This window comes from Nanorana parkeri, unplaced genomic scaffold, assembly GCF_000935625.1.
Source record: "Nanorana parkeri isolate BGI_ZX_2015 unplaced genomic scaffold, ASM93562v1 scaffold72, whole genome shotgun sequence".
In the NCBI taxonomy this organism is placed as follows: Eukaryota; Metazoa; Chordata; class Amphibia; order Anura; family Dicroglossidae; genus Nanorana; species Nanorana parkeri.
The window spans coordinates 2,344,763-2,371,890 of NW_017306340.1; the positions used below are offsets into that span (position 1 = coordinate 2,344,763).

General features: G+C 41.3%; 1 protein-coding gene across 1 annotated transcript in view; it reads right to left on the reverse strand.

Moving 5' to 3' along the window:
• The window catches only part of CFAP61 (cilia and flagella associated protein 61), a 212,707-nt gene that overhangs the window by 82,885 nt on the left and 102,694 nt on the right, over nt 1-27,128 (reverse strand). Inside the window, exons 19-20 of the mRNA XM_018576639.1 lie at nt 8,891-8,992; nt 7,961-8,129 (exon numbers count right to left, since the gene is read on the reverse strand). Coding sequence (XP_018432141.1) covers nt 7,961-8,129; nt 8,891-8,992 — 271 coding nt within the window. The remainder of the gene's footprint in view (nt 1-7,960; nt 8,130-8,890; nt 8,993-27,128) is intronic.

The following is a 27,128-nucleotide window of genomic DNA, read 5'->3' on the forward strand; positions in this document are numbered from 1 at the left end:
CGACGGAAGAAACAAGCGAGAGGGTGCAGCGTGAATAATCTTCTGGTGTGGCTGCTAGTGAGAGAAGTGGGGATATTCCCCGACCCCTCACTACATTGCCGATGGAAGATTATTCATGCAGGACCAACAGTGACGTCATGCCCTCCAAGGAAACCCTGCAGAGCTGAAGGAGGCAAGAAGGCGAGAACAACAGTGAAATAAAAAAAGAGAAAGAGGCCTGGGCATCTGAGGCCCACGTCAATGTGACTAAATAGAGTAATTTCTTAATGAAAAATACAGGAGAAGGGATTAGCCATTGGTGTTAGTGAATTAGAAACCTAAGTATTGGAGAGCTGGATGTTTTAATATGCCTTGACTATGTGTTGAAGATGTATTCGAAATTATTAATCATATAGCATTTACTTTATCTTATAATTAACTCTCATGGCAGTGTCATCCATAATATTAGCATTTTGTTTCAGCTTTGCCTTCATTTCTGCCTAATCCTAAAAAATTGTTAAATCAATTTTGGCTTGGGATTAGGACAGAATTTCCAACCATTTCTGAAATGGCCCAAAACATACTAAGTATGTTTTGTACTACGTTTTGTACTACGTATTTATGTGCAGCGTCGTTCTCAACATTGACGGTTATAAAATCAAAATATCGATCAACTCTGAAAAACGTTGAAGATGCTCTACGTCCTGCACTATCAACTATTCTGCAGAGATTTACTTCTTTATGTAAAAATAAACAAGCACATCCATCTCCTTAGTATGCAAATTTGCTTTCATCTTTAATAAATGGTAAAATTATTTGTAAACCAAAGAACTGTTTTAAATTAAATTTCTTTATGATTTAGTATAAGTAAATGTTTGATTTGTATACCTGTTTTATATACCTAAATACCCAGGGTCACGTAAAAATTTCCTTGGGCGAAAAGGGGTCACGAGTGGAAAAAGTTTAAGAAGCCCTGCTATAGACTATGTTCGTCTCAGGTTCCCGTTAATGCATATTGTTGTACAGCCATGTACTTCATCAAGATGTCAATGGCTGGGGCATCTAATGTGTTACAAGCAGATACAGCGCTTGCATTCATAGTTATGCATTAAGTCAGCTTGATGGCAGCATAACAAAGGCAGCAGTAAAAAACAACCCTAAAGCACACAAATAGCTTTGTGGCTGTACATGTTGCTTCACAATTATTTGTGTCATTATGTGAAAAACATGCCTGTTCCTTTCTTCTACTAAAGTCCAGATGTCTGTAGGCTGTAAAAGCTTACTGTAAACAACCATAATGGGTCAATAAGCATGATACGTGCTATCAAAAACACTGTTTAAGCAACTTCGGTTGCTAGCAAACCATATCAATGTTTATTCAATCTGCACTGTCACACAAGATATATCAGTAATATTATTCAGTCATAGCGCATACGGCATGTTTAATAATGGTGTTTTTCTCCTCTGAATGTTGGGTTGTATTTCATTAGCTAGTCCAAAATCTAAATGTCACCTCTCCATCCCTCACTTAGCAGAGATCAAACAAGCAAGGGAGGACCTACTGCACATGCAGACTTAAAGAGAAATAAGCAAGGCAGGAAATACTGCACATGCAGTCTTAAAAATAAATAGGCAAGGGTGGACATACTGCACATGCAGTTTTAAAGAGAAATAAGCAAGGAGGACATACTGCACATGCAGTCTTAAAGAGAAATAGGCAAGGGAGGACATACTGCACATGCAGACTTAAAGAGAAATAGGCAAGGGTGGACATACTGCACATGCAGACTTAAAGAGAAATAGGCAAGGGTGGACATACTGCACATGCAGACTTAAAGAGAAATAGGCAAGGGTGGACATACTGCACATGCAGACTTAAAGAGAAATAGGCAAGGGTGGACATACTGCACATGCAGACTTAAAGAGAAATAGGCAAGGGTGGACATACTGCACATGCAGACTTAAAGAGAAATAGGCAAGGGTGGACATACTGCACATGCAGACTTAAAGAGAAATAGGCAAGGGTGGACATACTGCACATGCAGACTTAAAGAGAAATAGGCAAGGGTGGACATACTGCACATGCAGACTTAAAGAGAAATAGGCAAGGGTGGACATACTGCACATGCAGACTTAAAGAGAAATAGGCAAGGGTGGACATACTGCACATGCAGACTTAAAGAGAAATAGGCAAGGGTGGACATACTGCACATGCAGACTTAAAGAGAAATAGGCAAGGGTGGACATACTGCACATGCAGACTTAAAGAGAAATAGGCAAGGGAGGACATACTGCACATGCAGACTTAAAGAGAAATACGCAAGGTTGGACATTCATTCTGTGCCCTCTCAACAGGTCTATGTTTCAGTTATGTCCATCTGCATTACCCAGGATCACTCCTAAGATTTGACCTGTACTGGAGCTCTGTTTTGTATGGGTTGTAAGTACCCTCTGCCTTGACTATGATGGTCTCTGCTGTCTGATCAGACAACTTGCCTGCAGACTTTGCTCATTGTATTGCTTCAGCATCTGACCTGCACGTTGTTTCGATGTCAACACTGATATCAATGGCTTGTTGGTTAGCACGTCTGCCTTGCAGCACTGGAGTCCTTGGTTTAAATTCCTGCCAGGACACTACCTGCACGGAATTTGCATGTTCTCCCTGTGTTTGTGTGGGTTTCCTCCGGGTACTCTGGTTTCCTCCCACACTCCAAAAAGCATGCCATTAGGTTAATCAGTTCTTGTCTAAGGTGTCCCTATTACGTATGCTTGTAAGACAGGGACCTAAGATTGTAAGCTTCTTGAGGGTAGGGACTGATGTAAATGTACAACGTGTATAGCACTGCGCAAATTCCTGGCGGTATATAAATACCTAACATAATAACACAGTTGAGCCACCAACGTTTGTTACACATACGTTTTACTTCCTGCTTAGCAGTGCTACAGAATTTTTAAAAACAGCTCACTGGCATTGTGTTACCCAACAAGCCCCCCTCCCCTGTGCTTGATTTATTGCAGCTATCAATAGATCACTAACTGCTGCTGCAAAGCTGCATGTGGTGGTTGGATCAGGTCTCCACTGACCATATCCACATCCCCCTCCCCAATTAGGAAAATAAATGTAAAATAAAAAATAATATTGATAAAATGTAATACATTAATGCAAACAAACCCTCTCCCCAATAATCCTAAGGTCAAGAATTATGTCCAATGTACTAAATGACATTTGCGCGAGCTCCATGTCACTTGGAATTATAACAGACAGATTCAATATGTTACAACACCGCTCCTTCACGACCTCATAGCAGGAAAGAAAAATGGGTCCACGCTCTAATGTACACAGCTCAACAGTAAAAATAATCCAGCCGCACAGCAATTATCGCGCTGAAAAACTCCTTTATTCAGATTTGCACGGCTTGGCTCAGTCCTGCCTTTGGTCCACCCCTGTAATGCGTTTCACCCTATGCAGGGTTTAGTGATAGATCGACTAAGGTGGGGATAGGGTGTGTGGAATTTCAACAATCGCTAACCTTGTCACCAGCGTGCTAATTTCTGTCTGTTTAAACCCGATTTGATCGTATTTAGTGGGTCCATTTAAACTGTGGGGGGAATTTATCAAAACTGGAGCAGACAAAATCTGGAGCAGTGGCAACCAATCAGCATCTCTCTTTAGTTTGTTCAGTTAAGATTTGAAAATGAAAGATATAAGCTGTATTCAGCGCTGCGGTACTTTGACTGACATTTATTCCGTCATGCAGCGCTGTACTGAAATTCATTTTATACCCTTTTTTGGGGACAGATAGAGCTTTCTTTTGGTGGTATTTATTCACCACTGGGGTTTTTATTATGCACTAATACATCCTAACGCACCTGGACCAGCTTTTGTCACAATGTGCTGGGGTGCCATAAAAAAATGAATGGCAACCTGACGAAAACTCGCCACAAAATGACATTCCTGCTCAAAAGCAAACAGAAACACATTCACAGCAGTTAAATACTACATAGCATTCTGGAATTTCCAGACCTGAATGGCATTCGGGAGTTCCCGAATGCTATGTAGTATTTGACAGCTGAGAATGTCAAATGGGCAGAGCGAGCCGTGACGTCACGGCTCGCTCCGCCCATCTGTCTACTTTTGAGCAGGAATGTAATTTTGCGGCGAGTTTTCGTCCGGTTCGGACGGTCGTCGTGCGCTGGGACTTTTTTTATTGCGGCGTGTCGGCGGGCATCGTGATTGACGCAGGATTACATTGATGGAGCCATTTTTTTTTACATTAATTAAAGGAATAGTCATAAATTGGCTCTTTGTTTTTTGTTTTTCAATTAAAGGATTTTATCAAAAGTCTGGACTTTTTAATAACTACTAACTGTATAATAACTAATTACTGTATTTTATTTAACCCTTTAGTGAATGGGAAGGGGTAAAAGTACCCCTTACTCATTTACAAGGGGGGCGGCATCTGGGTACCCCCTTAATTAAAAGGGTACCTTGATGCAAATAAGCCCCCTTGCCCGCAGACCCCCACAACCACCGGGTCAGGGTTGTGGGGAAGAGGCCCTTGCCCCCGTCGGCATGAGGACACCCTCCCATTGCCGAGGGCACGTGGCCTGGAAAGGCGCAGGAAGGGGGGTAGATATGAACACAAAAAAGCGCCAAAAAGGACTACTCCGCCAGAACACGCCCCTTTCATCAGAGCTGATGAAGGGGGCGTGACCCCGGAAACGCGTCATCACACAGTCATCTGTATCATGCTGAATTTTGTGAGTATGTTTTTTATCTACCTTTGATCCTGATCTTAATAAATTTGTCTGCACCAGGAAAGGCGCCCCCTGTTTGTGTTTTTTCCGCAGGAAGGGGGGTGCTCGATCATGGAATGTCGAGGGGGGACCCCACGTTTTTTCCCCATTTTTTCGGGCTGGGGTTCCCCCTTAAAATCCCTACCAGAACCTAAAGGGCCTGGTAGGGATTTTGGGGGAACCCCACACACTTTTTTTTGTTTCAACTTGAGGGGAGGGGTCCCTCCTAATATTCCTACCAGACCGAAAGGGTCTGGGGGGGAACCTCACGCTTTTTTTCCTGTTCTGCAGACTAAAAAAACAAAAACAAATTCTAATGTAATTTTGCTGCAACTAAATTTCGTCCAGCAAATGAAATTTTGTCCAGACTAGCGCTAACAAATTTCAGAATCGGAAATCTGGATTCGTTTGCATTTTTTATATCTGTAATTCGGAATTCGGATACATCCGAATGTCGGAATTTCCGAAATTTCGTCCGAATTTCGATTCGGAACACAACAAATCGCACATGTCTAACATACAGCCTGTAAGAATGACATGCAAAAGGAGCACTTTTTACTGTTACACTTACAGTTTGCATAGAATTTTTTATGGATGTGCTGTGATGTAATATACTGTAAAAATAGCGAATTGATAAAACAAAGCTATTGTGAGGCCCTTTGGTCATGTGGGGGGAGGAGGCCCCTATATTCATACGTTGACGTACGTTGACCACAACTGCACTAGTGCAAGAGGGAAAAACAGGGAAATTAAGGACATTTATTTGATAAAAATGGAGCTGCAAGTGCAAAAAAGCCGTCTCCTAAATAGGCTTCAAGTACATGTTTAATAATACCAATGCACCTCCTAACTTAGGGCCTGTTCCCACCATATGCAGTTGTGATGCAATTGTGATGCAGTCCGTTTATTTCAAGTGTGCAGTTAAAATACATCCCAATGCTTTCCTATGGGCTTTCTTGTGCCTAATTCATACCATTGCAGTCGATTCAACTGCAGTCAGAAAAAGTACTGCTTGTCCTACTTTAACTGCATCAAAACACATCAAACGCGGAGCAAACGCATTGCAAACGCAACAGAACCCATAAAAAAAAAAGAATGGCTAAAGTCAAAACTAGCACCATGCCAGCAAATAAAGAAAGCATGACTGAGCTCCCAAACGAACAAAACAAACATAGGAAATGCTATGACAGGAAAAGGAAGTGACCTACATGTCTAATTAGCTTTTTTTAGAGCAGTTAAAAAAAACGCATTGCAAACGCATCAAAACACATTGCAGTGCAACTGCGCAGACGCACGCAAATGTGATGCAGTTTCTGGTGTGAACTAACCCTTACACTTTAAATGGAAGAGTAAACAAAAATACATTTTGGAATACAAGAGTATTTTAAAAGTAAATAGACCAGAACCAAGAACATATTGTATTAAACTGGCACTCAGGCTCTTGAACATTGAAAGTAGTTCAATGGATGATGTCATTAAAATATTATTAAGCCCACAGAGTAATGTTATTGTTTACAGATAAGAATCCTCAAGGTCAATATGTAAAAAGCACCTGATTTTGCCTCCTAAAAAGTATTGAGTCTGGTTTACAGTTAGAGAGATGGATTCCTTACTTTGCTGACAATGGCGAACATGAGATAAATTCCACTTTTTTATCCAGAGGCAATGCGGAAAAAGCTACACTGGCCTTTTTTGTGCTTTTTAGAGGACTCTGGCTTATTGTTGACTTGCATAACATTGCTGTGTTCCCATCCTACATTTTTACTTGAAGTATTATTAAACTCTCAAATTATTTTCAATAAAGAAAAGAGGTAAATCGAATATACATTGCTCAGCCGAAGTCCTTCTGCACTTCGGCTCAGCCGAAGGCAGCCGTACAGTGCCGATGTACGTCTGATTTCAGCCCATGTACGGCTGAAATCAGCAGTACAAGACAGAAGTGAATAGCCCAACAGCGTTCGGCTCACTTCACTTCGGCTCAGTTATTCACTCGGCTGCCTTTGGCAGCTGAGTGAATAACCCTGTGAGTTTTATAAAGAGGGAAGTAGCACATAAGTATAACCCCCTTATTGATTATTTCTAAGCTAGCAGACCACCCGAACCAAAAGCTCTTCCCCTCGATTTATATTTTTAAAAAATTGCATTCAATGTCTTATCACCTCAAAATAAAATGGGCATATATACTGTACTTCTACAATTTCATGTTTTAATTAACATATTTTCTATTATAATGTATAGGTTATATGATATTTCTATAAGATCCTGAACAAAAACCGAATCCCTTTGGAGAAAAACAATATACAAGTTTACCATGGCAATCTGATATACTATAAGCTGTACAGTGATATCAAGGCCGGCCCCGCTGAGCTCTCATGTCAGTCTGATTACTAGGTAACCAGGGGACGCTGAACTGTCATTATACACTGAGAACTCTCATTTTAATGACAGATCAGCGTTCCCTGGTTACCTGGTAACCAGGGGATGCTGATCTGTCATTGCAAGTGGCCAGAGCCAGCCGTGAGATGACAGCTGGCTGCGCCTAGCTGTCAGTAGCAGGCTTTCGGCCGGCCAATAGCCGACCGTTCGGCCCGCTTTGGCTTCCATCTCGGCTCAGTCGAGCCGAAGCATATGCCTTTGGCTCGACCAAGTCGCTCGGCCAACTTCGGGAGCTGTACGGGCTATAGTGAATAGCCCGTACAGCAGCCCTTCGGTTCTACCGAACCGAAGGCCCCTGTAACCGAAGCTAGCCGAAGGATCAGCCGAAGCTACGGCTGGATCCTTCAGCAGCTTTGAGCATAGACCCCACTGTTTTAATTATAGCTTTTGCAGCTCACTGATTAAGTTAACTTGTTAACAAGAGTTGTTATTTGAATACAAGATGAACATACATTTAATAAAATAATAAAAAATATGATACCATGCATTGAACACTATAATTATACAATGTTTCTCACTGTCTGCGAACTCATTGTACGTCCCTATTCCCATATTCAATGCTTACTGTTGTGAGCTTGCTTCAAAATAGTGATTATGGAGCAGTAACTGTCAAACAGCAAAGTTTGAAGTCAAGCTCAGAATTAAAAATGAAAAGCTTTTTCTGGCTACAATACTGCTTGTGTGTAAGGGCCAAATTTCAAAACACAGTGAATGGCACACAGTCCCACAAGTGAAAGCTGTGTCTTACCTGGTATTGTTGCCCAGTACAAAGAATGAGATGGTCATAAGGCACTTTTCTGTCGTTGGAAACAATCACAAACTTGGCAGCTCTGTCTATGCCAGTCATTTTACCAACCACAACATTAACCCAGGATCGAAGTGACATCAGTGCGTAATCTTTATCATTATAACAGTGGCTGGGAAGAGAGAAAAGCCGTAAATGACATTTTAGCAGCTGACAGCAGGCATTAATTAGACATCTGCTGATATGGCGGAGGCTCTCTAGTGGTTTAAGCCTGTTGTCTTCACTCAGCGTTCCAAAAACGTATAGGAGGAGATTGTTCCTAATTCTGCTCTGTGTGGAATAACTGACAGCCATGGAATAAAACAGCCAATACCTCAAATAGCAAGAAGTGCAGAAATTGTTTGTATTGCTACTGATTTCTGATGGCTTTCACAGAAACAGAAGTCCCTTTTACCAGTAACATTTTGCCACTGATTATTAAACGCAAAAGGCAGCAGAAAAAAAGTTAGTCTGGCATAATCCTAATAGGTCTTTCTAAAGCATTTTAAGGGCTAGTGTATGTTATATTTTGACATTGGTTGTGATTGCTTTAAGATCAGTTTGTCCTTTAAACTGGGTATACACTGATTCCTGCATCAATGCTTACGAATGTTGAATGCTGAATCCCCTGCTGTCTCTATAGTATTATGACAGTGGCTGCCGGCCGTGTTATGATACCAGAATGGAGTTCGCAGCTGACTGGCTACTAGCTCCGTTTGGCCAAGAATATTCCGACCTGTTCCTTCGATCAGCTGATCTAGGCACAGCGGCACCCACGCAGCAAATTTTTGCCGGTTCATCAAGAATAGCCTAATTTATATATGGATTTGAGCACAGACATTTCTCTATGTCTAATATGAAATGAGTCCTTAGTCTGTTTTTTTTAACACTTACCTGCTGGATAAGAATGCTTTGTCCATACATGTAGTAGGGGGGTTGTTCCCAGGAAGACCATGTGTTGAAATTAGAGTGATATTGTTGAACTTGAGATGTGGGCTACAAAAACAAAACATGCAATTAAACAATGAATACTACTAGAAAATGGTCATATTAATAAAAGTAAGCAGAGGTTACCTTTACTGCATGGCAAAACGATCAGTAGATCCAAACATATAGGTAGCTGAATTTATATTCACATCTTGACTTTGAGGGAGGTTCAGAGAAGTGATTAGGGAGAATTTGACTTTTACAAGAAAAGTCAATATTTGCACATAGCTCCAGCTGCCTTTATCTTTAGATCTACTGATCGTTTTGACGCATGAGGTTGATTCACTAAATACAAATAGGCTGTTCACTTTGCAATGAACATTTCTTTTACCTTAGCCAATGTAGTGAAGCGCTTCTGATTTTCAACAGAAAATTCCACTGCAAAGTGAACAGCCTTTAAAAAATCAAACCCATAGTTTTCACTAAAAGTAATCTTTGCTTCATGTATTTTGTCAACAAATGCTCAGTTTGAAATGGCTGCGATTCTGACAGTTTTATTTTAGGGTCTAACAATAAAAATAATTATTACACACTATTTGATATTCTGTTTTTTTATTTCATTATTGTTGGGAATTTTGCATCCATAAGTTAAAGTTCTTTAAGATTAATGGAACTGCTAGACATCGTAAGATACGGAAGCTACAAATACAGGCTCATAAACAGGGCAACAAAAGCACACTGATAGACAAGGAGAGAACAGAAAAGGACATCATATTACATCCTCATGAGGATCTGAGGAATCAATGGTAGCATGATGTTTGGTTTAACATTGGAAAGTAATAACACTTGACCCCATTTGACCTTGGACTGAAAGAGGAAGTCTACATGAAACTGGAGTCTGTCACTAACTGAGAGAGAAAAGAGACAAGTATTTCTGAACCAAATTGTACTTTGTTACAAGTTGTCCTTTAAAGTTATATTAAAGTTAAAGGAGAACTATGAGGTGAGTGCTTTTCACTCACCTCATAGTTCTAGCCGACCTGTCACAGGTAGGCTCAGGTCACAGGTCGGCTCAGTAGATCGAGAAGTGAGCGAACACATACCGGCGTTCGCTCACCTCTTGATCCTGTCACGGCTCTCTGACGTGACAGGGGAGGGGCTGGATTCCCCCCTCCCCGCTCCGATCCACCAGCGCTGACTGGCGGATTGGACGGGGGAGGGGGGGGGTACAGCTGGCTCTGCCTCTAGATAGGGAGAGCCAGCTGTCACTCACGCAGCTGGGCGGATCCAGACATAATTGTCGGGATCCGCTTCAGCTGCAGCGTCTCAGTGTACCGCGAGCAGTAGCACGCGGTATACTGTGGCGTCTCAGTATACCACGAGCTGTAGCTCGCAGTATACTGAGCTTAGGGTGACGGGAGGGAAGGAAAGGAGGGTGACGGGAGGGAAAAGCCTTAACCCCATAGTTCTCCTTTAAATGTTTTTATGCTCAAAATCGCAAATGCTGATGAAATTACTACAATGGATGCTGCTCCGTGTGTTTAAAAGTTTTAGTTTCCTGCAGAATAAGCCAGTCTTATTAGGATGGCTCCTTTACCTTGCAGGGTCCTGTGGGGTCACCCTTGTGTGTTCTAGTAAGCTCTGTGTGTCCCCAAAAGTAAACAGGGACAGCAGGGTAAGCCACTCCTCAGCTTCCCACTCCTCCCTCCTTACTTCCTCAAGCTAGTAGATGGATAGCTACTGGAGACTGTACTGTCCCTTGTACTGGACAGAAAGTTCAAGGAAGAGCTACTGAGAGAGTTCGAGCCAGCTATTTTGAAACATGATGACTGTAAGATCTAGGGCAAAAATGTAAAGAGATACTTTGCATGGCCAATGTATATTTCTTTCAGCTGGATTCATTATTGAAAAAACGTTTATGAGTTTAATACTACTTTAGGGCATGCCCCCAGTTCCTCTAAATTCAGCCCACAATTTGTAATACTTAGTGCTGTTCCCGTTCCAGCCATCTTCACTCTGCAGCCTTCCCCAGAGCCTCACAGCCTGTTTTCCATCCAGCACTTGCACACCACAGCCCCATTCATTACTATGTGGATAACTGTACTCCACAGAACTTCTGGAGGCCCTCATTAGAACAGCTCCCCATAGAAATGAATGGGGCAAAGGCGCACTTGTGCTGAATGAAGAGGGCATGGTGGAGACTGCTTCATAAAAAAGGCTGTGTGACTCCACGCAGAGATATACAGTGATGATTGCTGAAATGTGGACAGAGGTTCCCATTTGGGCCACTGTACTGAACCTTTAAAGAGAATGTGTCTGAAACTTAAAAAAATGCAGGTAAGAGCTCACAAAATTCACATATTTTAAAGCAGAAATTCCGGATTTGTACAAATGAACCCTTGTAGCCAGGCTACCTATGCACTGCAAGGTTAAGTGCTCATTTTGTCTAGGGAGTAAAAATGAAGAAAAAATACTCACCCAATCTTCAGTCCTGTCTGACTGCTAGGCTAGTTACTGCAGCCTCTTTTCCCTGGGCTCCGGCAGTCGAAGGACCTGTGACGTGATCATGTCTGATGTAGGTCCATTAAACATGAGGACGCCGAGGGACATACAACAGCCAGGGCAGAGAGGTGAGCAGTCATTGCCGAGGATCGGCAGTTAACGAGCAGTTGATCCTTGCAGCGCGCCTTGCAGTGCGGGGGTAGCCCCACTGCAAGGGTTTTGTTTTTTTTAAATCCTGGAGTTGTTCTTTAAATTCTAAGTTTCAGTGATTTTTCCTTTTCATAAATTATGATTTTTTCACTTGCAATGTGCCCTTGAAGGTATAAAATGTCACTACTCCAGGAGAGCCAATATCCATAGCATAATCCCCTCCTTTGCACACCATAGCCATATAATCTTCTGGTAGTGTCTAACTACTCTATGTGCTGGCCCAGCTCCTTCATCCCTCCCTTTACCTGCCTTATATAATCTTTTATGTAGCTGCCGGTGGGGTGAGGATTGAAGGAGAATATTACAGAATATTACTTGAGTGACAGCTCTGAATCTGCTGGGGCTGCTGACCTTGTATCCAAGATCTGGCGCACAGTCTCTGGACTTTTGAACGTCTACGCTAGAAAAAGCTTTTACAAGTAAATAACATGCACAAAATAAGTTAAATGCAAATATCATCTATGAAAAGATTCTGGTTGGCATGGATGATCGGGTGACAGGGTCTCCATAAAGCAGAATCAAAATGAGATGGAAAAAAGAAGTCCACTGGAGCCTTTAGCCATAATGTGCCAGTACACAGCATATCAGCACATTATGGCAGACTTACCTACCAAAGTAATCCTCTCCAGCGCTGCACTCCTCCCTTTCGGGTTTTGAGTTTTTGGCTACCTGATTGGCCAGGTACTGATGACTGAGAATGTATTTATATTAGTGCCTGCCATATTGCTCTGCAGAAAACAAGAAAACCTATTGCTATGCTGGGATGGTGTGCAGTGTTAAGGTGTTCACATAAAAAAGTTAGAGGTAGGTCTTAAAGTGTACCACTACTCAGAATGTTTACAAGCTGTGGATACAGTAGGGAATGTTTTTGCTATCTGTTGCATTCGGGAGATTTACCCTAATTTCCTGTCCCAGAGACACAACAGGAAATAAGAGGAAATCTCTCAGCAGTAGAACAGATGTCACCAATGGATACATTACCCAGTCACATGCAATGAAAAAAACAAACAGTATTTTTGCTTGCACATGTTTGAATGATGGAAGTCAGTAGAGCTTCACCTCACTTCACCGAGCTAATGGGAACTTTCCCTGTAAAGTGCAAATTCTCTTGCAAAGTGAACAGCCTATTTGCTTTTAGTAAATCAACCCCCAAAATGTAGATTATGGAGCTGCACAAGGGGCCTGTGGAACTTAGGTGCCTATTTATATTAGATGTAGATCAGATGGGTGCTGGGACTTAACCTACTGTCACATACAGGACATAGCTCACTTCTATATAGTTGTCCAGAGATACACAGTGAATATGTGTTTTTGCCTGGCTAGTAGATGCATGGGGGTCCCATAATTTGGTCTTGAGCAGGCCCTTTAATAACTTTGTCCGCCACTGGTGACAACCACAGAGTTCACACATCACTCTTTCTCCTGCATTTTTAAATGTGCTAATTTGCATTGTGAAAAAATCTTGTATGCTGCATTTTAGGTGACCTGACCTGTGAATCCAGGCTAGGAATTTAATTTTCAATGCATTTTGTTTTGCCAAATGCTCCACTTTCTAGAGATACCTTTGTCCTATTTCAGAAAAATAAACATATCTTAACAGAGTCCAATGTAAGCCAATGTTTAATGCAGAAAACAGCAAAGCCTGGATTAACCAATTAAATGAATTAGCTAACAGTTGATAGTCATATTAGGGAGAGGAGTCAAGCACATTTAATTGCTCTGGTAGGTATAACTGCTCTCATATTTCTTTTTTACGTGTTGCTTTTAGAGAAAGGGTTCAAGGCGGGAGCACAAAGCCACTAAAACATTTAGCGAGTGCACCTGCATTTTAGCAGCGGTGGCTAATTCCAGCAGGGATTTTATCTTGCTGCAGATACAAAAAAGACAGAGAGCTGCTCAAAAGACTTTTCTACCGCAGGAAGGTATTAGGGTATCCAGGGAAATAAGTGAAAACGTTATTGAATGTCATTGCTTGGTGCTACTGAAGGGGATGTACATGGCATGAGAGCTAAATGCCAGTGTCCTTGAAATACAAAAGGTCACAGACATGAAGCGCTTTGGAATCAAATGAAACAGAACATACCATTTTCAGAATGGATTGTCATATGAGGGTTTCTTGTTGTTGGATATATTGTGTCTTTCAACAGTATGTTACATTAACTTACAGTACATCTTAGTGCAGTGAACAAAGTGTAACTGGAGATGAGTTCTTATTATTTTCCCCTTCATATTCTACACTGCTTTGATGCGTATAGTCATTCACATTAGTCCCTGTCCTAGAAGAGCTTACAGTCTAGTGTCTTTAGCACACTGTAATATCATGAAGACAAATTGGATGTCAGGTAACATACCAATATTTTATTGGGTTGCAGGTGAAAGCTGGAGCACCCAGTGAAACTCATACAGACACTAGAAAAGCATTCTAACTGCTAAACCACCCACTTACTAACCATTTATCTACCAAAACCTCACTAGGACAGTCTGCTGCTGAAACTTTTTAGAAATAAGATACTTTATGTAACACATTTATATGTGTTTGTTAAAGGAGAACTATGGGGTCAGTGTTTTTCCCCATAGTTCTCCTTGGGGTAACGGGAGGACACAAACTAGCGTCCTCCCGTTACCCTAAGCTCAGTATACCGCGAGCTGCAGCTCGCGGTATACTGAGACGCCGCACCTGGAGCGGATCCCGACTTAGATGACGGGATCCGCCCAGCTGCGTGAGTGACAGCTGGCTCTGCCTATCTAGAGGCAGAGCCAGCTGTACCCGCCCCCTTCCCCTCCGTTCCGCCAGTCAGCGCTGGCAGATCGGAGCGGGGAGAGGGGAAATACAGCCCCTCCCCCTGTCACGGCAGAGAGCCGTGACAGGATCGAGAGGTGAGGGAACCCGGTATGTGTTCTCTCACCTCCCGATCTACTGAGCCGACCTGTGACAGTCTCATTGTCACAGGTCGGCTTAGAACTATGAGGTGAGTGGAAATCACTCATGTCATAGTTCTCCTCGTAAAGCACTGCCAAAAGCCACGACAGCATGAAAAGTGTAGTATGTTATAACAACCAATCAAATTAGTATTAAGTTGGCCGTACAGCTTAGATCATTTTTTCTCAGCAAGGGTTCTGTGGAACAATAGGGTTTCTCCATAGGTTGTTAGGGGTTCCTTAAGCAGTGGGCACTGGTGGATAGATATTCTGCCTGATGCTACTTGCATATTTCCAGCACCAAAATCACACAGCAAAGCTAGTGCCATGGGACCAATGATTATTAGTGTTCGGTCTCGCTTGCACATCGTTAAGTCGGGCCGTACACATCCGTGTGGCGTGCACGGCCGTATCGGGTCATTCCTGGGAGGGACAGGTGCTGCCTGTGATTGCACGAGGCAGATTGTTCTTCCCTATAGGAGGAAGCGGCCATACGCGGGCATATGCATATGTCCAGGTGTCCGTGTTCAGACGCAGACAGGAGAGTGAGAATCCCTGCAGGGAGCGGTGACTGACAGTCACCGCTCTCTGCAGGGAGAAGATCGTGAACTGAGCGATCAGTGGAATGCTGTCGCTCAGTTCCCGATCAATAGAGTCGACGTGTGACAGCCACACCGGCTCTAATTATAGGGATGTGTGTAATTCCCTTTTCCCATAATTCTTCTTTTACAATAATTGTTCAATGATACCACACACTTCATTACACAGGATCCAACATTTCCCACCAGGTTCAATTGCTTCTATTTTTATTCAGTTCCAAAAATTCTGTTGTATGAGCTCAAATATAATTTGATATTTTAATTAAAAAATTGTATTGAAACATTAAGAGGATCCAATTGACAGATACTGTATACTGTAATGTCTTCCTGAGAAGACAGGTGTCTCATCTATGGCTCTGGTTCTGAAATATTTTCTGTTGTGACTGAAGCACTGCACTAGTGTTTAATACCCATGTCCCCTCTTTTCACTGAGAAGGGGAAAGGATCAGCCAGGTTACACAGAGATTCTCCAGCAAGTTGTGAGATAAATTATCCTGTCAGTGATAACTGCTTGCTATAGTCCTCTAGGGTAGCCATAAACAATCCTATCCTTACCCAAGTGTTGTATCAAGTGTTGGATGATTGGCAGCCTAGAGCTTTAATGGCCAACCTTACTTTCCAATTTTTTGTCAGAGAGTGTTTACTGCTGACCGGAATTCTACTGTAAGCAATTAACGGTTGCTTTTCTAGAATCCATAGTAGAATTACATTATCTGAGAAAATTCATTATTGCTATGGGCTAAAATATAGAAAGTTTTTAACCTCCAAGCACAGCATCCCAAAACAACAGCAGTCTTGGGTTAATAATGGCTGTCTTTTTATAACTAAATTTTGTGTTTAGTCTGGACTTCTAGTTTAAGTTATTCATCGAATCAAGCAGAGGACGCACCAGTCCTGGCCATTCACTGATTGCTCATTACACAGCAACAACAGTTTGTCTGTTTCACATGGTGAATGTCAATGAATTCCCCACCTGAATTACTGCTGCACATTTTCCAGGACAATAAAAGTGTTGCCATAAAGCAGACAAATACAGATGGCAATGGAACATTCATCCATGTCGGAAAATAGATAGATGGAAGAGAAAAGTTGACCTTATTGTTATTATTGTTATTCAAGTAAAAAAAAAAAAAAGTAAAAAATTATTTACCCACACCAATTATCCCTCGTTATTTAATTATTATAGTTGTTTGGACATTTTATCCTGGCGAGTCCCTCCATCAAGGTTCGATTATCAGGTATTTGAAATCTTGTTTAATAAATAAAGTTGTTGTCCACTAATATCACATGGGTGACCTACTGTACCTCTTTTCCCAGACTCACGGTCTTGTGCAACCATCCTCTTAACTCAAGACAATAGACTAGGCTAGTTCTGCCCAGCATGAGAAGAGATACGGATTTAAAAGAAAGAGCAGCAAAGAGAAGGGAAACAACCATGGATTACAGTAAGACACAAATTACACTATTGTTTTATGTTAAAAAATCTGAGGGTTTAATGTCACTTTAAGTAAACATTTTGCCCACTCTGCTTTAGTATACCTAAAACCAATGATTAGAAGAGTAGGACAAACTGTCAGCCTAGTCTGCTTGTAATTTGGAAGATTTCTAACCAGGCTGTACAGTTTAAGGTGACACTAAACTCAGGAGAGGAGAGACACCTTAAAAATCCATTCAAGGTACCTTAACTATTAACAAAAATGTATCTTATTTGTGCATCATTCCACTGTAGATCCTCAAATCATCTCTGAATTGGTACTGACACTGTCCTTTTTTCTGGAGGGTGGCTACTTTTATTCCCCATGGTCCCTGTGTGTGTTGTAAAATAGTCATATCTCCAAGCTCACTCCTGTGATTGACTACAATCTCAATACAAATTAGTAAACTAAACATGAGATTGTAGTCCATCACTTGAGCGACTTTGGAGCAATGGCTACTTTACAACACACACAGGGACCATGGAGAACAAAAGTAGCCACCCTCCAGAAGGAAGGACAGTGTCAACATCAATTCAGAAATGATTTGAGAATCTACAGCCGAGTAATACACAAATAAGACATTTTTTTGTTAATAGGGAACTTGAATGCATTTTTAAGATTTAAGTTTAGTGTCACTGTAACTGCTTTGTAGACTGCAGAGAGGTCCAGGAACAAGTGGTTCTGTCTGGCAAAGAAGTCTGTACATCAAGACTGGCTGAGCAAGACTAAAAATCCTTTTACAGGAAAAACAGTTTTTTCTGTACTCAATCTGGCTATGAGAATGCCTAATCATCAGAAGAGGAATGAGAGTAATATTACCAAATGAGCCTCATCTAACTATGCGCTACAAAACCAATTCGATGGTGTACCCACTTTAAATATATAATAAACAGCAAAATAGGACTGCTATGAATATGCAGAACGCGCATCATACATTCTCAATTTAGACGGCGAAGCAAGGAAGTTGATGCTTTTACATCGAACCATTAAAGTCAGCCCAATTTTTTTCTTTGGTCTCCAAAAAAGTGTTCTGTAATATTTTTACCTCTTGGCAGCAAAATGTCCCTAGAAATTCATTTCAATTGATAACACATTAAATAAAACTGTATGTGCAGATCGATTATATTCTAAGTAAATTAAACCACAATAATTCTTCTCTATAGCAATTCCACAGGTTCTTAAAAGGATAATGAGTGCCATGACTTCAGAGTAATCATACAAGGTCACTGACCTTACGTCAGCAGCAGAATTGAAAATCAATGCATACTCCGTGTATAATTAACAATGTAATAATGGAAGAGGTCACTAAATAAATATTAAAATAATGGTGCTGTCATTGATTTTTCTACTATTTGATCAGAGCCATTTCCAACATAACTCAATACTAACAGAGAACTCCACTGAAAACTGAGTTCCAGAGAGATGTAAAAGACATTATTAAAGAATAAATCCTTACATGTATTTTTTAAAATGCAAATAATGACAGTCAAGACCAAATGTGCACCCAACACTCCACGGTCTTCTAGCCGTATGTCAAAGTCCAAAACATAGCTGGAGACACTACCAACTTCTGAAGAGAGGAAGATGGTCCAATACAAGCAATTGTATGGTTGCACCAGTGTCACAATGGGAGGAAAAACTAGAACTGTTTGAAATAAAAAGAACACATCTTCTAACATCAGGACACACAATGCATTGTACTCTTGGCTGGTTTGAGTATAAGGTCCCATTTACACAAGTTCGCTGCGTCATGATCCGTTTTTCAAGGGATGTTAAAGGAAGGGTACCGAAAAATTAATGGGTGTGAATGGGGCTAGTTCATTTTATTTTCAGCGCAATGTAACGCAATGGATCCAGTGTGAACTAGCTATTCAGTTTTCAGTGCCCTTCCATCAGCACTAGATTAGAAGGAAATCGGAAAATGGTACAATTTCATCTCAACGGACCTTCCGGTTTTGGTGTGAATGGGCCTTAAAGTGTCATTAAAGTCAAAAAATGTTTTCCCTCCCCTAATGTTAATGTTAGCACTAACCTTAAATGATGTCTCTTAATCCGATCTTCCTCTTCTTTCCTGATGTTTTCATCTGTCCCTCCAGCGGTGCAGCGGCTCTCCGATCCAGCGCTGACTCCTTTCAGGTTGTTGGCCCTTCTGATCCTGCGGTGTCTGCATGCGGGTGCATGAGTCCATAGACTTACCTTGCGTCTCTGCTCGTCCCCCGGCCGAAAATCAGAACTGCGCATGCGCCCGCCCCAAGATGCTTTGCGGCCGCCCTAGCAGTAGATATAGGCAAAAAAACAGAGGGTTTAGAAATCCTTTAAGGCTTCATTCACACTATTTGCAATTAGATGCTTTTACATGCATTTAAAAAGCTTTTGCAAACGCATATATATGCATCTAATGAATTCCACTGAGTATATTCACACCTTGCATCTAGATATGTTTCTCTGCGGTCAGATTATCTACATTTTCAAAAAATAGAATCAGGTGCATGAAGGAACCAATTTAAACTTCTAATTGCACCAAAACGAATGTGAATGCATTTTGATGCTAGCATTTGGTGCCAGGTGCATCTAAACGCATAAGCATGTAAACATGCATAAATGCACGTAAACACATGTAAACACACATCATTTAAAGCATCTAGAAGCATGAACACAGCATCAAGCTTGACAGATTATATAGAGAAAAAAACACAACTGACAAGTGTGAATGAAGCCTAAGAAAAGGGGACCAAGCTGGATATCTCATCTGTTTAACCTCCAAAAGCATCTGATTGGGCTAAAAAACATCAGTATTGGACTGTTATAGACAAGGAAAACTTTATCCGGTCCAATAAATACCACTTCCAAATGAACCATCATAATTTATCTTCAATAAACTACAATGACTTATCCACTAGTGCATTAAAGCGGACCTTTGCCCATATCTTTAAAATAACAACAAAAACCCCTTTAGAAATGTTTAGTAATGACAATCTACAGACACATACTTCTAGATAATTGCCGGCTTTGTATTCTTTGCATACCATGTTTCTCTTTTCTGTCCCAGTCTTCTGGCAGTGGCCATTTTAGTGCAGGTTACTAGCTCTCTATTTCCTTCCTTGAACTCTGGCACATGTGACTAGGACATGTGACCATGCACATCATCTCAGGGGAGGAAAATGCCTATCCCTGAGATCTCATGAGATTACAGATGAGATTTCCCAGCAATGCACTGCTGATGTAACCTCCCAGGAAGCAATGCTTTGGCACTTGTTTTTTTTAACCACCTTCCGTCCATGGCCGTTTGTGAACGGCCGGACGGGAGTCTGCTAGGAGCGGGAGGGCGTCTTAAGACGTCCTGCCTCCTCCCCCCTCTCGTGTGCGGCACTAGAACTACAAACCTCAGCCCTCCTATGAGGTTTTAACCTAGGTAAAATTCTGGGGTTTATGACTACAAGTTCAGATGGCAGTAAATCTACTTTACTAAGCAAATTCTTACTACATAGAGGGGGATATGTGACCAGACAAACCTCGGGTCCGACTTCGACTCTTCTATACTGGAAACCTCACAGTTAAGTTTTCCTAACCAGCCTCCCTAATAGAGTTGCCTCCTATTCCAGGCCCCATATCGGCTGCGTTGACTGCTACGGTTATTGTTATTGTTACGCCACTGATGTATAAAAGGTAAGAACTATATAAATAGATGACCTCTCTGAAAAGAACCATACGGATGTATAGCTTTGTGTTTACCCATGCTCTAGATCAATGACAGGCGATTACACGAATACAGCATGGTTATCTAAGCCATTCTCATGTGCAGTCAATGATATCATCTATTCCCAGTAACAACATAGATTTCCTCCAATCAATTTTTACAACTGACGTGAGCTCTATTCAGTCGTGTCAAAAGAGGCAAATAACTTTGGAGTGATGAGAGGTTAATGACAACATGGAGAAAGTGCTCCACCATAATAATGTCATTTTCTGTCCAGCTTCCCTGCTTAGGACAATACACTCAGGCAACAGGGAGATGCTTTATCAGCCTGTGGAGGCCACAGATAGCACCATACAATAAAGACCCCCCAAACCATTTATTACCTCTTAGCTCTGTGATCAGCAAGTAAGCACTAACTACTTAATTAGTCAAGTAATTAGTGACAGACAGTGTTAGAAGGCTTCAGATGTCCTCAGATAAATGCAGAGATAAAATGCCTAATTAAACAGCCAGCATTGGACTGGTGATTACCAGGGAGGACAGATGTACAGGATATTGTGTATTGCTCTGATAGATAACAGAAGTTATCACTGCACTGTCATTATCACTGGCTCAGCCTGGGATAGATCTGCAGCCGGTGTTTAGGAGTTCTCATACATTTTACAATCCCTATCTCATTTTTGCACATTATCACATAGTACATTATGTGATATACCAAGTCCTGTATTCACCAAAATAAAAAAGACATAAATCTGTACTCTGAATGTTTGATTTATGAGTAGATGTACTCAAGCTTGGTTAAGATATAAATGCATTCAAATAAATAAATATATATTGTATGTGGACATACCATTCTGCACACTGTTCATCTGCTCAAGGGCCCCTGATAGTAAGGGGCCCCTTTACACTAGATGTGGGTGAGTTGAATGCCTGTCACTCACAATTGGACACTTCTATGGAAGGTCAGGTGAGCAGAAGGAGATAATCTTCATGACGACCTAAGGCGGTCCGATCGGGTAATCGTCCATTCACACCCGGCTACCTCCAACTCCGGCTAATTCTGGAAAAACAAACGGATCAGAAATCTGTTTTGCCGGACCTGATCGTGCCAGATCAGGAGTAATCTGATTTAAACTGACACATGTCCGTTTACATCAGATTCCCCATAGACAGACACGGGGTCCGGTAATTGCATTTTTGTAAACTGCACGGACACGGATGGTGTCACAGTGGTGACATCAGCACCCTACTGCTGTGATCAGCCCCTACTGCCGTGATCAGCCCATGTAGAAGGGGCCTAACTGTGTTCTTGTTTGTATTGTCCTAGAGGTCCCTTAGTGATCACCTCCTTCACTCCTTGCTTGACCAACATTAAGACATGCAAAATCTTTCTCCAGGTCTCTCTTAGCACTGTTTGGACTGGCAGGGAAAGGGTGCATACTCTCTGACACCACTTGTTTTATTATTAACTCTGGGAGAGTTCATAGCATTGCAATGGCTTCCCTTTATCTGAAGCTATCTATAAACAATAAGGGGACAATTTATAATGGATAGGTACTGCTATCTGCTAGACTCTGTCCTTAATACTCCACATTGCAGCCTGCATAAAATGCAGACCATGATGAGGAGCCTGCAAAATGTCACGGAGTTCTCTCTGCTTAAAGGAGAGCTATGGGGTTAAGGCTTTTCCCCATAGTTCTCCTTAGGGTAACGGGAGGACACAAACTAGCGTCCTACCGTCACCCTAGGCTCAGTATACCACGGTATATAAGACGCCGCTGCTCACGGTATACTAAGCCGCCGCAGCTAAAGCGGATCCCGACAATTATGTCGGGATCCGCCCAGCTGCGTGACTGACAGCTGGCTCTGCCTATCTAGAGTCAGAGCCAGCTGTCCCCACCCCCTCCCCTCCTCCCCAGGCGCTCCTCCCCTGTCACGGCAGAAAGCTGTGACAGGATCGAGAGGTGAGCGAACGCCGGTGTGTGTTCGCTCACCTCCCGACCTACTAAGCCGATCGGTGACAGTCTCATTGTCACAGGTCGGCTAGAACTATGAGGTGAGTGAAAAGCACTCACCTCATAGTTCTTCTTTAAATCTGCATTAATAGGTCACATGTATATTAAAAATAAGTGCACCTGTAAAGCACATGACTGCTCTTTATTAAATGTGCTGAGTTATTTTATTTCAAGCAGTAGTATGGCTGAGGTAAGGCCACATCACTGTTTCATAAATGAAGCCCTGTGTTTATAATGGGACACTAGCGGAACTGTTCTTGCAAAATTTGTTCTAGCACAGAGGCCCTTTGATTATTTGTTTATATGCTACTAGTAAATACAATACAGTAGGGTGTACACAAAGGAGGAGTGCAATGTATATAACATACAGTATTATTATTATTATTCAGGATTTACATAGCGCCAACAGTTTGCGCAGCGCTTTACAATATAAAGAAGACATTACAATTACAATACAGTTCAAGACAAGATGGTAAGGAGGGCCCTGCCTGTGTGGGCTTACACAGTAGAGTGTATATTGTCAAGCTGTGTGAAGAAAGTGGAGCAGTGTTGAGTGTTTAATGCTGTGTTTGTATAAACAAAAAGGGGACAATTTATAATGCAGAGGTACAGAGTGATCAGATAAGATCATGTATGTAACATACAGCTCAGTATACACACTGAAGCAGTGCGCAGTATACAATGTACACCATTGTGTACTGACTAGAGTGGTGTGCAGTATAGAATATATAGCACAGTGAACAAAGTGGAGAAGTGTAGAGTATATAATTAACATCAAACTGTACTGAGTGGAATGGTGGGTGTGCAATACAAAATATACAGCACAGTGTACAAAGCAGTGGTGCGCAGGACAGTGTGCAGCATAGTGTACAAAGTTGAGTGTTGTGCAGCATTGAACATATGCACATAATATAGAGTGGATAGGTGTGTAGCATAGAATGAACTTCATATTGTGCAGAGTTGTGTGATGTGTTATATACAGCACACAGTGTATAGAATATTCAGCAGAGTGTGCAGAGTGGAGACCAGTGGCGTATTGAATTTGCAGCACAGTGTACAGAGTGAAGCTCTATGAAGAATAGTACATATAAGTCTGTATGCAGAGTATTTTGGTTTGACAAGGACCAGTGTCCTGAAAAAAAAAGTCCCTGAAACAAAGCACCAATATTTGGGGCTGTTCTTAAAAAGAAGGGCCAACTGCCAACTATGGGTGGTCTAGGCCCAACTGAACATACCTAAAAGCACTGTAATTTACCTCTGTTACAGGTAAATGTCATCCATTCTGAATGAGCACTTCCTGTTAATGACAGAGGTTGTCCACCTCCTCCCTCCTTACATATTCCTATTGGTTAAGGAGGTATTCCATGATAGTGAAGGGTCAGTAGGAATGTGGGGTGCTTGAACTGAGCTTTCCCTATTCTGAACAGCTGGCATTTACTGTAGCAGTGGTGACTGAGAGCTGCGGAAGAGGTATCTCTAGGTGCATGCACTTTATAAACTTTCCATCAACTCTTTTTTTCCTTTAACTAGCAAAATCACTTTTAAAATGCCATGTTACAAAACCGTGTTATCATTTTACAACAGTTACAGCACCTTCTGTGAAAAATCAATCTTTTTATGGTACAGATACCTGATCCAAATGCATTTAACTGTCAGCTTCATGTGGATAGTAGAAGGTCAGTCAAGTTTTTGTGGCTCACAGTATAGGGAAGGAAAGGCTCTGTATCTCTAGGGAAGATAAAGGACATGACAGATCAATATATCCATGCTAGATTCAAGAAAAACACATACCGGTACTCGTACAAAGTAGTGTTGAATCAGGGATACGAAAACTGATTAAGCGGATTCATGCGCATTCTCAAGAAATAAGGGTACCACTGGCTGGGGGATTTAGAGTTTGAAATCCATAAATATGGATTCTGATGGGTGGGCCAGACGAATGGTCCAAGAATCCAAATCATTATAGTTTTAATATTAGCACATAACAAGATGATGTAGAATATTCAGTGTGTTTCAGGGGCTCTGGCACTCCTTCATCAGGTATTAGAATTTGCATGAACTAGTGGTCAGAACAGTGATTTAGCAGCTATTTTTTAATAACAAGAGGCATTACTGCATGGAGTAGGTGCAGTTTATTTTGCTGGTTTTGAGGTTTTTGTTGTTATGTAAAGGCCAGTTGACACAGAATTTCTATGGGTAATCACATCATGACATTATCATGTGACATTATATTATAAAATCTCTTGGTCATCCTGCTGGTGCTCGAACTGCTAAATCACTGTTTCCCACTGCTGTTATCTTGTTTAATTCTTCCAATGACTAACTCCTTTTATTTCAAGTGTATGCAAATTCTAAGACCTGATGAAGGAAGCATGCCAAAGCCTCTGAAATGCATCAGTTATTCTATGGCACCGTGTTACGAGCTAAAAGTAATCAAATGTTTTGGATTCTATCCGTTTGTCACTCTTATTAGACGTTTGTTGTCTGTGTTCCAGCTGTGGACCCTGTTTAGTGACCTTGGTGACCACTGTCAGCAGGACAGAATGTGACAGGAAATCCAAAATGTTATGGTTGTCACTGAAACTGGAGGTGTGGGGACACCAGTCTTTTGATGGGTTTTCCTCTCACTTCCTATTTAACTCTGGGACAGGGATTGAAGGTAAATGTCCCCAACTGGACACAGAAAGCACCAAAAAATGTGAAAAACATCAACATCCAACAGATTACATTGTTTTATAGAAGTAGTAAACTCCACTATGCATTATAACGATGTCATTCCAGAGTGACTGCAATGCATAAATCCACATAATATTTTTTATCCCTTATCCAACACTACTTTGTACATGTTTTTGTTGAATCTAGCATGGATATATTTGTTGATCTGTATAAACTATATATATTCTTTGTGGTTCCCCCCAGCTTCACTGTGCTATTATTGTCTTGTCCTTTATCTTCCCAAGAGATGCAGAGCATTTCCTTCCCTATACTTGTATATTACAAAGTGTCACTACAATTACAGCTGCCAGAATACCAATAAATAGTATTGATTTCATCTCTGAATTTTGTGTAGAACAACTAACCTACAGCAATAGAACTAATAGACCTTAAGTTGTTAATTTGATAAGCAGGACTGGATTTCAATTATGTGCCATTGGGCAACTTTTCCTAAGAGGCCTGTTTTTAATGCAGAGCTTGTTGTCACTCAATTTAATACACTTCAGTAATAAAAACAATTGTATTACATGCATGATTAAATACTGCTTTCCCTAAATGGTTTATTTGCGATGACTTGCACAAGAAAGAAAAGAAAAAACATCTTCTGGTCACTGGGTTATGTAGTCTTTTCACAACTCTGGGTCTGATTATTTAATTGGATGGTTGGACAATGTGGTGCCTGGTTAGAAAATGCAAGTGCTTACCAATCATGTTATTTGTTGTTAGTGGCTTGCTTTACATAACTCACACAGATGTGTGTTGAGTTAACCTGACCATACATTTACAGATTTCTTTCGTTCAGCCCTCAGCAGTCAGCGTTTGGCCGACAATTTTCCATCCAGCTAATCAACTTTTATCCAATTGGGTGGTGCTGGCAGGGCCACATACAGCTAATTTTTTTTCATTTAGAGCAGTACATGGCCAGCTGACTTTTCCATAGCTACATCTTTATTTATATATTTACAACAAAAAAATCATTACTCAACTGTTTTTTTACACTTCTGGTGTATAAAGCTTGGACGGTCTGAGGTGAGATCTGATTGATGCTGAAAAATTATTCAATTTTGTATGTAACTATGTGGCTACATCTTCATGCCTGACATTGACTGGGGATACCTAGTGGGGCTTTAGTTAGTACAAAAAAAAAGCAAATAGTATATTTGTATGCAGAAGAGCAAAAACACTGTGGGAAAAACTTGTTAATTACCATAGCTGAGCAACTGCTGATTTTCTTTGTATGAAAGGATAGGCTCCCTTTTAAAAGAGAGCTTCAATACAATGCTCACTTTGAGAAAACAAGTAAATTTAACTAAAGATCTCAGACTGTGGCTTCCACCACTTTATGCTGCCACAGCCTATCGATTGCTGGCATTTTCAGTCTCATGGGAGTGGTACCCTGTCTGCTACTGCATCAATAGTGATTAATTGACTTGTCTGTCTTCTTTAACTGAACAGAAAATCCTTGGAGCATTATTCAGCACCTTCCCTCAACACAGAGAAGTGTAAGTTCCACCCTTTGACTGGCTGATGTTGCGGTCATTCAGATGGCAGATGACCTTGAGGTGCCTGCAAATACTTTAATTCATCCTCAAATTGATTCCTATGTCCCAGTGGAGTCCACTTAGAGCCTAGGCCCAGGCTTTACATGGTGTCTTAACATCTGCACAAGAGAAGTGAAATCCCAGTTGTCTCATGGTACTAAACCTTGCTCCTGTTGTTCAACTGTCAGAACTTCAGTTGGCACAAGAAACTCTGGCATTTGACAGTTTAATGTCCGAGCGAGAGCTTAGTAATATTTGCAGGCAGGGCTTAGGATGGACTTATTTTAGTCAATGTTGAATATGTGGCCCCTGGTCTTTGGACTTTAAAGACCTAGTGGCTATCACCTGCAGCGAGAATGCAGAGCTCCCGTGGCTTAGGTATTATGCTTTGGGAACCCTGCTATAGAGAATTCAGTGGAGGTAGAAGCCAAAGTACTATCTTCTTTAATGATATGGCATTTCCATCTCCATGTGTTCATGCAATTTTACAGACAGGACTATACATGTCATCTGTCAGTTCTAATGCTTTATT